General features: G+C 47.4%; 1 protein-coding gene across 1 annotated transcript in view; it reads left to right on the top strand.

Moving 5' to 3' along the window:
• LOC144111455 (multiple PDZ domain protein-like) overlaps positions 1-14985 on the top strand; it is a 201817-nt gene that overhangs the window by 84645 nt on the left and 102187 nt on the right. Inside the window, exons 20-24 of the mRNA XM_077644763.1 lie at positions 8190-8560; positions 9730-9834; positions 11832-11891; positions 12548-12727; positions 13887-13983. Coding sequence (XP_077500889.1) covers positions 8190-8560; positions 9730-9834; positions 11832-11891; positions 12548-12727; positions 13887-13983 — 813 coding nt within the window. The remainder of the gene's footprint in view (positions 1-8189; positions 8561-9729; positions 9835-11831; positions 11892-12547; positions 12728-13886; positions 13984-14985) is intronic.

The following is a 14985-nucleotide window of genomic DNA, read 5'->3' as shown; positions in this document are numbered from 1 at the left end:
CCCGGTTCATCCAAAGGCCTCGATTTATAAAATTCTCCGCCCCCCCTCCCCCCATCCCGAAAGAAAAAACCTGCCGAAAATGCAAAGATGCAGTAAGGCCTTATGAGGCGGCTCCATCGTGCTAACACCTGTAAGCCCGTGACGAGCCGCCCGTTTTGGAGTGCTGCAAGAACAACACAAATGCAAGCAAGGGGCCGGTGGTGTCGGAACAGCGAGACGGTTTCTAAAAAGGAAAAAGAAATCATCTGCGATGCGCCACTCAGCATCCAAAAGCCGTGCGGAACTGGGATTAGACTACAGGCAAATGCGCGGGCCGACAGTTGCCCGTGGCAGCGGCGAAGCTGAGAAACCAAAACTACGCTGCCAGGCTATTTTTTGACCTAGCGAAAGGGGCCTTCCGATCATTGCCATCCCTGCCATTACACCCACTAAAGAGGTGCGCGGGTTACTATGCACCACACAATAGGCGGGATTTTTACAGGATCGCTTGCCCTATTTCGACAACTTGACACGCCCCTTCAGGAGGCTCCCGCGAAATTCCGCAAGTACGCTTTCCCGCATAGCGTAGTTTACAAAACGAAATGGCGGAGGTCACGCTCGGAGAGTTATGAAGGTGACAGGATGCATTCTTCGGATGTGGGCATTAAATATGTAAGGTATTAAGGAAGGATTAAAAAAAATTGGCAGTGGCTTAGCAGGGCCTTGCCAGGATATACAGTCGAACACGGATATATCGAACCCACATATATCGAATTATTGTCTGTATCTAACTCGTAAATTATTCCCTTGAAAATTTTGTGTAAAAGTATAGAAATTCGTACGTTTATATCGAACAATATTTTTACCCGCCATTGGATATATAGAACGCCGCGCGATCTCGGCACTCGCTGCACCCGCGAGCTCCGCGCCTCCCCCGAAAGGCTCGGAAAATGTGAGAGCGAGGGGGAGGGAGGCTCGGACTGTACTCCCGCTGCGCACGCTCTCCAACTTGCGGAACAGCTTTTTTTTTTTCTCTCTCCCAATGTCTCTCATCCTTCCCCCGCGTAACCATAGTGATCGGCTCGGAAAAGGTAGCCAGGAACGAAGGCGCCGGCGGCCTCCTCCTTTTGCCTTTTTTTTTTCTTGTTGCTTTTTCACGAGTTTTGCTCAGCCAACCGCAGCTCGTGCCTTTCGTACGTCGCTGTCGCCCTCGGAGGTGGCCATCGCGAGCGCTTTGTTGGCGGAGGCTGCGCACGTGAATTCTTGTGTTTTGTACGCGTTCTTGTGTTTCGTGTTCATTATTGTTTTGCGTGCGTCTCATGACACGTGTGACTGGATCGTGGTGAGCTGACGCGGAAGCAATGGCCGCAGCAAGCACAAGAAGCGCAAGAACCTGGACTTTGCGACAAAGCTGAAAGCCATTCAGCGTGTTGAGGCGGGCAAGAAAAGTGCGACGGTGGCAGACGACTTCGGGATTCCTCGGAGCACTCTAAGCACTTTGTTAAAAAACAAGGTGGACATAAAGTCGAAAGCGGCGGAGCAACGAACGTCGGGAGCTTATCATGTGCACGCTCCTGCCCACGAGAAAGTTGAAAAGGCTCTCTATGCGTGGTTTTTAGAGGTGCGGGCTAAGAACATTCCGGTGGATGGCCCAATGCTAATGGCTAAAGCCAAATGGTTTGCCGCTGCACTCGGTGATGACAACTTCGCCGACAACGCAGGGTGGCTGCAGAGCTTTAAGAACCGCCATAAGATAGTTGGCAAAACCATTTCTGGGGAAAGCGGAGTCGTCATCAGCCAGGATATCCAGCAGTGGATTTCGAAGGAATGGCCTGAAATTTGCGCGAAGTTTTCACCCGCGGAAATATTCAACGCCGACGAGACCGTGTTGTTTTGGCAGATGCTGCCCAGCAAGACGCTCGACGTCCGGGGCAGCACGTGTCACGCGGGCAAGATGAGCAAAGTCCGCGTGAGCATTCTGCTCGCTGCTAACATGGATGGCTCTCAAAAGCTCCAGCCCTTTGTGATCGGCAAAGCAAGGGCACCGCGCTGCTTCAAAAACTGTAAGCAGCTCCCCGTTCGCTACGCCTTCAATAAGAAGGCGTGGATGATGCGTCAGCTGTTTACAGAATGGCTGCAAGCGTGGGACGCCGAACTGGGCAAGCCGGGGCATCACGCTTGCCTTCTCGTTGATAATTGCTCGGCCCATCACACCACCTGCGAGCTCGAAAACATCGCGCTCAAGTTGCTGCCGGCGAACACGACAGCGAAGTTGCAGCCACTCGACCAGGACATCATTGGTGAACCTCCGCATGGGCACCGAGCTTAAGGTTGACCTGCTGGGGGCCATTCAAATGATGACAGGTGCCTGGAGAGACGTGAAGCAGGATACCGTGGCCAACTGCTTCCGGAAGGCAGGCCTCGTGACGGCCAAACTTCCCGGAACCTGCGAAGACGGCGACAACGAGCGCATGGACGACGCGTTTCGCGAGTTGTCGTCCCTTTTCCCGGCTGCCGTTCCAGCCGAAGTGTCTGCTGACGATTTTGTGAACGTTGACAGCAATGTTCAGGCTGTTGCGAGCCTCGCCGACGAGGACATTGTAGCTGCAGTCGCAGGGACCCAGGCCGACAGCTCGAGTGGCGATGAAGATCGTCCGGACGAGGGGGCGGCTACACACTCTTACTCTGCCGCTGAAGTGGTGGCCGCGTTCAGCTTGCTTTGCCGTTGTAGCGGCGACATGGAAGGAACCGGGCTTTCGCACCTGAACAGCCTCGATAAGATCGAGGTTGGCGTCTTTAATTTCATTTGCAAGGCGCAGAAGCAGACCAACATAAGTGATTTTTTTTTCACGCAAATAAAGCATTACGTTGCGTCGTGTGTGCGGAAATAGTTGTCATTCTTGAATGATCCGATCAGTAGGTCATCGTCCGCCACAGGTAAAGTCTCTGGGCCTGTATTTTTTTCTATCGAATCTTTAATATATCGAATTAATTCGCGATCCCCTTCGAGTTCGATATATCCGTGTTCGACTGTACGTAGCGAGAGGTACGTTTCCCTGGCTGAGCTTGTTGTGGTCACTGTATGTTTAGCAATGAGATACATTGGGCATACACATTTTTTATTCATTTTGCTTGACAGAGACGAAGACCGCCCGATGATCTGTGAAGTAGCATGCAGCGGTCTCAATTTAGTCGATACAGTATTTTGATTTGGTAGAGCCTCTTTAGTATACAAGCTCTGTAGTAGTTCCCCATTGTGTAGTGTGGACGTGAGGGTCCGAAGATAATTTAAAGTCAAACTTTTCTTTCATACACTGACTAAGGGGTTCCTATTTTCTGTTTAAATCACCCAAAGTCAAACACAACTGCGAAACCGTGCCGTAGGCTGGTATACACGTGGCAACCACATCAATCGCCTGCTTGACATATGTTCCCGGTGCCACGTAGACTCCCTGGATGATAATGCCACTCTCCAGAAGCCGAACACAGCAGGCTTCACCATTATTCACCGTTATCGAAGGGAGATGTCTGACAGCAGTGATACCTTGTTTCATATACACACAGACTCCAGCGTTCTTAGTATTTGGTTCAAGACGACTGGCGTAAGCAACCAAGTTCAAAAAGTCTGCTTCAAATGTCCGGGTCGCAGATGCTCTTTCGGAAACTTGATTGGTGTGGTCAGTCACACGACGGGCCTTTACATCCTCTTCGGTTGGTTCCCGTTGACTGACGCCTTCAATAGGCTCCTTCTCGGCGGCTATGCGCCGTCTATTACGCTCGGCAGTCTGGCGTCTCCGTTTGGCAAGGCGTCCCTCTCTTTGTTCGGGCATCTCCGCTGCTCTCTTCGCCTTCTGACGCTCATTCTCTCTTTGTTGAGTAGCCAACCACCAGGCGACAACCTCAGGATCGGAAGAGTTAATCTTCTCTTGTCTATACCACTGTTTAGCAGCAACTGGACACTCCTTCTCTGCATGCATGTCAAACGTTGTGATACAGACGGCCACTACATCTCCGCCTTTTATACGCAATCCTGCGCATGCGACGTGGGGTTCGGGTGATAGAGCTGCATGTGGCGAGGCGGCGACAAAGAACGCGCTGCAGCTGTGGGGTCTCTCTGGTTACCATGGTATCGGCGCATGCGCACAACTGCTAATCCACACGACGTCATGCTCCGCTTTGACGGTGGAGCGGGCGCGCGGCGAACGGCGAGCGCAAGCTGCACTTTGCTCCTCTTCGGTTGTCATGGTAATGGCGCCTGCGCACAACTTGCCTCTCCCATGCACCGTGAAATGCTCGACTGGTAGCCCAGTGTAGCTCCCGCTACAAAAGCGCGATTATGCGTTGCGATTGTCCGAAGCGGGCCGTCGGCCATCTTGTTAGCAGCACGTGTGATATGTGGGAAAGCCAACTTGCGGAATTTTTCACGAGGTCAAGCATAGCGGGGTCGAAATGCGGTCGGTCCGCGTGATAAACGACGGAGAAAGAAGGGAATAGGACCTCTGTATTGTTTTCCTGGAATTTTTAACTCGATCATCGGCTAATTTGCCCAGATATTGTGGTTTTGCTACGGTCGAATTTATGAAAGTTTGTGCAGTATACGATCGGGAATTTTCGAATATTCGAAATTCTCGAATATCAATTTTTCGAATATGAATACAAATCGAATATAGAACATATTCAAACATGTTCGAGCATAGTCGATTCGTTTTCGAAATTTTGAATATTTGCACACCCCAAATAATTTTCTTTCGTGCTCTTTCGGTTTCAACAGCTGAACGATGGCTGTGACGTAGAAGAGTAGTTTTATGTCACGTGACGCATGGAAAAACGTCGATATAATCGCTGCTTCATTGTTTTTATTCGCTGCAGTGCTGAAGCTAGCCTTCCTCAAGAGCCGGAATGACAATGAATGTGGAAGCAGCAATTATATTGCAGTTTTTTTAATGCCTCATGTAACGTATAACCACACTTTGACGTCACAGTCATCATCCTGCTGTTGAAACCGATACCGAAACTGAAACAGGACGAGAAAAAAATGCAATTATAAATTATTCAGCGGTCGTAGGAGAATACCAGGTGGTAATTCATGTACTATAATAATGCCTTACACATCATTACAAACAAGAAAACACGCACCCAAAAGTTAGATGTCTATACTCCTTTAATGCCTGAAGCCTCCCATTCAGCAGCAGCCGTCGCCACTGTGTCACTGCTACTCGATGTTTTGAGCTTTCCATATTCCTGCTCCTGTTTCCCCTTTTCTTCCTTTCCTTACTCCACTCGACTCTTTCAGTGCCTTCTCTTTCTCAATGACCCACACTGCCTTCTTTCTACATCCATAGCCACCTTCTCCTTTGCACTTGGCTGCGACGCTCTTTGCCCCATGGTCGTTGAAAAGCTGGCTTCTCCTTACAGCTTACAAGTCTGGTGGCGAAGTTTGATATAGCTACCTTGAACAGCTCGGCGAAAAAATATTCACGCTGTACGCGTACCGTGGTTCCGAATCTAAGTCAAGGTGCATTCTGAAGCATTCTTTGTTGTCTCGCACTGAATATTGTAGATTTTTTGTTCTCAGTTTACTGAATTAAAAATTTTCCGGCACAGAAAGTTATGCACCTTAATAATGACTGCCTCTGTGGTGTAACAGTCTGTTGCGTCAATTACAGACTACAGTATGATTAGTTTAAAAAAAAAAAGTGGGTCAAAGGAAAAGTAGAAGTTGAAGCATGCATGCATTTAGGTGCTCGGGGAACCCAGAAAACACTCTGAGGAAACCAAGGACTGCGCTGGACCCTAGTCTGAGAACCTCTGCTCTGAATGGTTGTTGCAAGCCATTGAATGAGATCCATCTGAGGAATGTGCTTCTAGCACAGCTTAACTTCAAGTGCACTGCCATCCAATGAATACAAGAATTACAGGTGTACAAATTTAGGCTGGGCATTGATCACTAGGTGGCCTGCACTTTTCCCACTGGTTGCAATACAGTATGCGTGGCTCCAAGGAGTGGGAAAAACTTCGATTATCATGCTGTCATCTTATTGCATGATGAAAGAAGGTTATGCTTTGAATGTTGTTCACTCAACTTAAAATCTAGTTGGCCTACTCTCAGTGGTTTACACAAGCAGCTACTGGAAAGTTTTATATGTCCCAGGCTCCTCACTAGTTTTCTTCTCTTATTCCATCTCCCAAACGAATGGCTTCAGGTTTTTCTTTTCTAAAATAAATTTATTAAATTCATTATCATGTGCAGTAGTGAGAAGAAATGGGAGAGACTGCTAGCACTAACCCTGTTTGTGGGTCCATCTTTCTTGTTGGATATAGCTGTCAGTGATTAAATTGCATTGCACTGATGCGTGAACACGTATTGCATCTAATGTCACATTTTGGGTTGTGTGCATGTGAGTTACCTTTCTAGACTTCAGCTTTATGCCCTCATTATGACTGGTCCTTATCGTGAAATCTAAAATGGTGAAAGTTTACCACTTTGGACAATAGTGTGTTAAGCTGAAATACTTCTTGCTTCACTTTGACATCTGTCTTTAGTGTATTGGTAGTTCAGAGCAGGCCTTTATGTGCTTTTGAAACTTTCAGCTCAGCATGAGCTTTGTGCAGAATAAACTCCAGTCATTAAAACATCATCATTCATGTTTCCGGGCAGTTTTTTTTAGCACATATGCGACTTTGAAGAATGTCAAATCTGGCAAGTGCAGCAAACATACCGGCTTGAAAAATGTATGGGCCTCTATAGGAGTCCCTGTAAAAAAAGCGCAACAAATTGGTGTCCCGCTGCACGAAGGAATACCCTACCCCACGTGGTGGTGATGGTAGTGATGGTGGTAAAAACATTGATTTTAAGTTAGTTACAGCCGTTCATGATGGCCGGCACGGTGGATGGCAGTGGTTTTGCCTCCCACCAATCGAGCTGACCGCCCATGTTTGTGATCGCCCATCCCTCACTCAACTGAACCAGAAAGCACGGGACTTACCAATCCACAACATGCAGAATTATCTAGCTCAGCAGTTTCACCCGCTGCTAGTAGAAATTGCTGCAATCTCATTGCTGCTGCACCAGTGGTTTGTGCATGCAGCAAAGCATTTAAGCACAGCCACAGCAACCGCCGCACCAATACCACGGTTCTGCCTGCGGTGCCGACAAGTGCACAGTTGCTTTTCTACTTTGTTTTTTTTTTTGTTTATAGCTTGGTGTTCAGGCACCTGCACTATCGTGAGAAGGAGGAAGTAAGTATGATAGTGATCGTACTGCTTGCTTTTGCACTCTCTCTGTAGGAACGAAACTACACCACGAGGGACAGCCCGTGGGCAGTGCTGTACTAGAGACAGTGACATGGGTTGGCCCTATGGCTTTCCTTTTATCCGGTTTTTTCTTGTCTCGTGGGACCTTGGAGTTTGATACTAGAAGATGACAACTGTGTATGATTGAGGCGGCTGCCGCAAAAACAACGCAGGAGCATATGTGTACCACAGGTTCAGCTGCTCTGCGCACACAGATCCTTGCCACTGTCTCTGTTCTGCGGACATTTCCGGCAGAGCAGAGATCGAGCCATCGTCTAACGTTCAGGACGTTTCAAGCACACAGAACTATCGCAGTTGACTATCACGGGAGACCCAATGCCTGAAAACTCTTGAGAACAGTGTTGTCGCTCGCAATAAAGAATAAAAATTAGTGGCAGGAGCAGGTGCTTGTTTTGTTTTTTTTTGTCACGCTGAGATTGGTGGCAACTCGCTCTCAGTCCGCTGCTGTAGCTCCAGTTTTCAGTCTGTTTTTGTAGGGGTTTATGTTTAACTGCGCCCAGTTTTCCCATTCTGTTTATGTAGTACTGCACTCTGCGGTCCCGTGATGAATAAAATTACACAGTTCTACTCTACTGTTATCATTTTTAATTAGAAATTGCATCTTTGCATTTATATTTGTTGCAATGGAGGGCACCTAGTCTTCTAGGTCAAGCTTAAGAATAAGAGACAATCACTTCATAAACCAAACTAAACCAAACTTCATGTGTGCATGGGCACATACAGTATCATGGTTAACAGTGACATCCCATGTACACTGTTATCCAGAATTAAATAAATAATTAAAAAACTACCATAACCCACTGGCATACTAGAGATGTTCAGTGTTTGACACCTGTGAAATGTAGCACAGGGAAATGGCGTGAGAACCCAGTCTCGTGCTGTTGCGGTGCTTGCAGAGCTGCTGGTCCCCAGCCGGAGCCTGACCTCCACACCCAGCCCGAGCACTTCCCCGCTGCCCTCGTGGCCGGCACGGACGCCGTCCCCGCTGCTGTCTCCACCCGGCTCAGGCCAGCCTCCTCAGCCGGCCTCGCCCCTCCACCAGCAGTGGGGGCCCGAGCGTGAGGTGGAGCTGGTGCGTGAGCTGCCCCAGCAGCGGAACTTGGGCATCAGCATCGTGGGCGGCCACGTCGATCTCTTCCGGCATTCACGGGGGGGCGAGGGGGGTGCCCCTGCCCAGGGCGTCTCTGGCATTTTTGTCAAGAACGTACTGCCCGACAGCCCCGCGGGCCGTCTGGGTGCCTTCGGACGGGGTGACCGCATTCTTGAGGTGAGCGGCAATGAAGTGTGTGCTTGTGATCCATCGTGGTGGCTCAGTGGCATATGACGTTTGGCTGCTGAGCCTAAGGCCGTCGGATCGAATCTCAGTTATTATGGTGGCATATTGAGGGGGTCGAATTGCGAAACGTGCTCTTGTATTATGTGATCAGTGCATGTTCAGGGGACATGGTAGGCCCTATATCTTCCACGTGTTTTAGATGATGTTCGAGACCGTTTTGCTCATGATCTACTAGGGTTAGAGCAGTCAGACAGGTATCATTGTAATCAGTTTTTATGTTTTCTTTACTGAACCAGAATTGTTGTTTAATGGCTGCACCTTACCAATTTTTAAGCCAAATTCGGCAATAAGCATCCTGTGAAACAAAATTCCCTGCAATAATTTTCATAATTCTAGTTCAGTAGACTTTCCTCTGCTGTGAGATAACGTATAAACGGCCGTGCCTCATGCCCCCCGTTGGATCACCCCTGCTTCGTCCACTGTGGTCCCAGAATTGTGCAAGCTTTGGTCGTCCTGCTTTTGATAGCGTAGGCGTCCGAAGGGCCGCATGATGAAATTATGTCAAAATCCAAACAGCCATTCAGCACACTGTTATGTGACACCTCCTTTTGCTGGATAACGAAACTAATACTGCGGATTTGGGTTGAAAATTGTTTGGATCCACGTACAACATGAGGTGGAAATCTGGCATACTAAAATCTATAAAAACCTCGTATTATATGAGGATTTTTATGGTATTGTCTACTATTGTAATTTATATTGTCACCACAGAGTACATCTTGGTCAAGGTACTGCTAATATTGTATGGTGTGAGCAATTTTTGACTAACCATATTGATTGCTACCAATCAGGTGATAGGTAAACCTTGCCACAAGATTAAAAATGAATGTTGCTGTCCTTGATGTTTCAAGCATGGCATTTCTTTTCAAGTATCTTTATATCTAATCATTTTTTGTGAGGCATCGTCGGGGTAAGGTGCTGAAATTTGGAGGTTCTCTGGATATCAAATTTTCATTCCTGCACATCTGCCTTGCCTACTTAAAAAGAGATATTCGCAGCATTCTATGCTGTAATTTGCTTTCTAAGCTGGTTTTCGTGGCTTCCAATTTTGAGTTTGACGCACGCATGTCTCCTTCGTTTGTCTCTTTTTTTGTGTGCAGGTGGATGGCATTGACCTTCGAGATGCAACGCACGATCGAGCCGTAGAGGTGATCCGAAATACTGGGTCCCATGTCAAGTTCCGGCTCCAGTCTTTGCTGCCTACGGTTGGTGTCACAGTGAAACACTGTCTTTTTTTAAATTTAGATCAATTGGATTGATGCAGGGGAGATGCGACAGCATTTTTCTTTTGCTCTGTTCCAGTTCTAATTCAATTCTTATTCTGTTTCTATTCTTAATTGTTTTTTTTTATTCAATTTTTTAAAAGTCATTTTTAGTCATTATATTTTTGCTGTGTCATTCTTAGTCTCGCATCCGCCGCGGTGGCTGAGTGGTTACGGCGCTCGGCTGCTGGCCTCAAAGACGCGGGTTCGATCCCGGCCGCGGTGGTCGAATTTCGATGGAGGCGAAATTCTAGAGGCCCGTGTGCTGTGCGATGTTAGTGCACGTTAAAGCACCCCATGTGGTCGAAATTTCTGGAGCCCTTCGCTACGGCGTCTCTCATAGCCTGAGTCGCTTTGGGACGTTAAACCACCATAAACCAAAACCAAACCAAACCATTCTTAGTCTCGCATCTCCCTCCTACAGATGCCGCTGGCACCAACACCACAGTTTTTCACCTTTATAATCTTCCTAATACTGTCACATTAAAGAGAGCTTTAGAGGGTTCTCTAGCTTAAAAAGCGAATTAGAGCTTAGAGCAATTGCGGTTTTTAACCATGACCGTGACCCTGCGCTAAGGGCCGAGACTGCTTAGCTGGCTCCGACCGCACCTGTGGCCGCGAAGAACAGCATATGCAACGCCAAGTGATAGCCAGCTAGCAAAACGGTTTATTTGACACCTTTCAAGCTGATGAATGCAATTCAGGAACACTTATTGAATTATGCTGCACTGCTCACTTGCACAGTATTATTGGGCGACGCAATTCAACTCTTTACCTGCTCCAGTGCAGAACAACCGAGCAGATGCAATAGTCTTGAGGCAAGGGTAAGATATGTACAGTGAGTTGTTACTGCATTTATTTGCGCAGTTTGCTCCATACTCACCACTTTCCAAATGGCACTCCTTGTTAAAACTGGGGAACATAATGCAATTAGTTACAGTCAGTTGCAGTCAAAGTTCGTTACAACGGACCAACATGATCCAGAAAAAAAAAGAAACATCCATTGTGCACGGTCTACGCTGTAAGCAGTGCAGGGGTGCACAATAATAAGGGCCTTTTGCAATGCAACTTCAAGGACGTTTATTTGCTATATTGAAGAAAACTCAAGTACTTCAGGACTGCATCAGTGTTTAAAATAAACCTACAGTAACTTTTTATTCCTAGAACTTGATGTACAACTTCAGCACAAGCTGTTGTCTTGCTACTTTAGGAATCTCTTGATTGTCTAGATGTGTTGAATGATGTGCGAACTCAGTTTTACAAAAATGAGTGTTTGGCAGAAAAACTTCTTGAAGCATTAGTTAACACTAAAAAAAAAAAACTGTGTGATGAAGGAGTTATTCAGAAAACGAAGGAAGAGGAGGAAACACTCTTTCCCCCTTGGATGGAAGGTGGCAGTGGTGCAGATGGCCGGGGTCACAGCAGGCTTTGACGTGCCCTAGCCAGCCACAGGTGGTTGAGACATTCTGCCAGTGCAGCACAGGGGAGGGGCCTTGCGCACATTGGTGGCAAAGTCCACACTTCTGATGGGGCTTCATGCTCTACGGGGAAGGAGGCTGTGCTGTGGAGGCTTGCGCAGCGACAACTTGTAAAAAGTTGCAAATGTCTGCTGTAAAAGTTGCGCCGGATCAAATTTTGCCCCAGATTTAGTCCGCTGTAGCTGATGGTGTGTTTTATTGGGGTCCAACAAAACTCAAAACAAGATGGATTTAGAATTCATGCAACCAATGAAAAAAAAAAGCAATACTGTCCATTATATCCAGATGTCTACTGTATCTGGATCTATTGTAATGAGTTTTGACTTTAATGACCAGAATTCATTTTACCTCGAGTCAAGAGAAGCAAGAACTGTATCATTGTACTGTTGTTGTTAGGAATGTTGGCTGGTGTGCTTGGCATATTCACTATAACCATGAGACCGGGTTCTTGTTCGCATGCAGCCGAAAGACAGCATAGACGATGCGAGCCAGGAGCCATCGCCTCGGCTACTTTCACCACAGGCGAGTATTTCAGTTGAGTGTTTTGTTTCAATTTGTTTGGGTAGTGTTTGTTGCGCCTTGTTTCTTCGGAGCAGTGTGACGTAATCCAGCTCGGCTGCATTTGTCAGCATGATGTCACTGCCTTGGCCTGGCCAGAGTGAACTCTTGCCTCTTGCATGTATCTTTATGTAGCTTTAAGTTGATTGGCTAAGGTACTGCCATTCATGGCTCAGGCTCTTTGCTTCATTTTTCATGTAAGGAGTGAATTGCTGAGGGATGCTCCTTCAAGTAGTGTAATGTTTCACTGCATCACTTGTTTTCTATCATCTTTGCAATATTGTATCTGGCTGGACAAGTGCATGACTCCCGCCTCCAAAAGTAAATCCCCCTCCAAAAAAAGTAAGAGTAAACAACGCAAGGGACTTTCTTCTAAGTTATATAGCAGCACTTGTGTAGCATCTGTGAAAGTCGGAGGTTTTGGAGAAGTGAGGATGAGAATTCTACTTGCCTTCAGGAGATCTGGAATGCTCATGATGCATAATGAGCCACACAGCATGGCCCAGAAGCAAATCTACTGGGTTCTTTACTTTTGACAAAGACTGTACATTGCCAGCTCGGCCACTGAGCTAAGGCGGATTACTTAACCTGTGAACTTGCGCTATCTGTTGTGCGTGCAGCCCTCCCTGGAGGCCGTGAGCCCCCAGCGCAGCCCACTGGCCGTAACCAAGTCGCTGTCGCGGGAGTCCCGCCTGAGTGTGGCATCCCAGCTGAGCCGCAGCGCCAGCCAGGGCAGCCAGGAGGGCTTTGAGCCGGCACCGGAGCCCACCAGGAAGGTGCTCTCCAAACACGGCGTGGAGGTGCCCACCTTTTGTTTCTTGCGCTTATTTTTCTGTACAGCTGCTAGTAGGCCATTGCTACTGTATCCATTGCCACTGGCCTAATAGTACGGCTGGTGTTCAGCACTGTGACTCCACCTGAGAGAGCTCTCAATGTAACCCACTGGCCATGTGGCCCTAAGCCATGACGTTAACGCAAGCGATATCTGGCACAGAGCCCACCCAGCCACCCAAGTTACCCCGCACCATGAGACTGCGAGAATTTCTCAAAACGACATGCTCACGAAATCATGTAACAGCTGTGCTGGATATACGCATTAATGAGAAGCTTATTCATTTGTTGATAGTTTCTCTGGGCTAACTGACGCCAGCGCTTTAGTGTGCCGAAACTGAAAACTCTCATTTCAATGCAAATGCTACCCACATGGTTTATGGACTTGGTACTCGAGATTGTGTCCTGCAGGATCGCAGGAGCCGTGTGGCAAATATTTATAAATCCTGGTTGGTGAAGTAGTCGGCCGTAATTCACTGCTTCTTTATTTACTTCAGGCCATGCGAACACAAAAGATGATTCAGTCGTACTAATTGCTCCACGTCTAGTCTCATTTTTTATAACTCAGTACACAAGTAGAACTCCCCTTGAAACAGAGCATGTAAACCAAATCATGCTTTTGTTGTATTTTAAACAATAATTTGCTATGTCAATATTGGTTGTAAAAAAGTTTGACTGATGGTCAACGCTCTAGATTCATTTCGGCCTCTTGGGGTTCCTCATTGTGACACGTGGTTGTGGTATACAGATGCTCGTGCATTTACCGACTTGCATTTGCCTGTATGCAATGACTGTCAGGTCAGTGGAGTAAAAAGAGTTGTACTAAAATTGCTAATTAGGCGAGCATATGGAATTTCATGAGAGAAACAAACCAGCGCACTCAAGATGAAGGCCAGCTAAGGGAAGCACACATCAGCACTGGCAGCTGGTGTCAATGCTGGTTGTGTGTTTCTTTTACGTGCCCTTCACGTTGGGCGTGCTGGTTTGTTTCCACCAGAGTAGCACACATTAGTGGTCGGCATCGACTGCGCAGCTGTGGGCCATCTTAGTGTATGTTGGCTCTATCCAGGTGTCATTTTTCTTTCATTGAGCCCTGCGGACAGACTCGTCATTTATTTCTCTCCGCAGATCGACATGAACAGCGCGGGCAGCATCAGCCGCGAGGAGCTCTCGGAAGGCGAGGAGGAACAAGAGGAGGAGGAGGACGTGTTTGGCTACACCATGAGTGAGTGCTGGAATCTTGACCACCACGCTAGGGCTGGGTTTTCCTGACTGGGGGGCCATGGTCATGAATTGGGTTGTAGCAAACCCGATACACGCAGCAGACTTGTCATGAAGGACGCAGGGAAAACAAGACAAGACAGAAGACACCACCAGCACACTCGGGGCAAGTTGGTGCATGTTGCCAATGTGATGGGCACCAAGAAGATGGTGCAAGACAGAAGTCACTAAACGTGCCATAGTGGCGTTCTTTTACGGACGTGCGCCAATTCGCCCAGCTGCCTGTTATTTTGAATTTTCAGCCTGATTCATCCCGTCGAAAAATACCCTTGAGGAAAGGCCAGGCCATGGAATTGTCTCGAAACGACAGAAAATTGACTCTGGGTTGTTTGAGCCGTAGGTTTTTTTTTTTTGCTTCAGGGCACCTCTTCCGAGAGTGCCAAGGCCACTGGAGGTGTGCCCACAAAGCTATTTTGTTATCATGGATGAGTTGCACTCATCACGGCAAGATCTTCGAATCCAGTGAGGGATGAGTTTTGCTCATCCGGAATTTGCATTTATCTCACTGGTATCTGGGATGAAATAGACTTGTCGTTTCGCTTCTGTTTGCTCAGCTTGTCGTTAGATGGTGTCTGATTCATTCAGTCACTTTTGTTTCCTTACATGAAGGTAAAAAATTACCAAAAAAATTAAGTTTAAGTTTTCCACTTCGTGGCCTTTTTGTTGAATTTTTCTGGTTGTGAGTAAATGAGGATAAGTAAAACGATTCGTAAATTAAATTTTTTGGGGAAGGAAGCAGTGCAGGGCTTGGCTCAGAAACTGAGGGTGGCACTGTTTAAAGTGAAAACTCGGGCAGCAGGGAGTTAACGGGTAGCTGTGAAATTGTGAAGGCTGCCTGTGAATGGCCCGGAATCAACGTGTCGGAATCCACTGGCTGTTTCATTATATTTTTCATTTTTATAGACTCTTAAGGGTGAAAAATAGTCAGCTCGGGCTGACAGCGTTG

The sequence above is a fragment of the Amblyomma americanum genome, chromosome 11, assembly GCF_052857255.1.
Source record: "Amblyomma americanum isolate KBUSLIRL-KWMA chromosome 11, ASM5285725v1, whole genome shotgun sequence".
Lineage (NCBI taxonomy): Eukaryota > Metazoa > Arthropoda > Arachnida > Ixodida > Ixodidae > Amblyomma > Amblyomma americanum.
The sequence above is the reverse complement of the archived record's forward strand: the minus strand, read 5'-3'. Positions and strand labels throughout refer to the sequence as shown.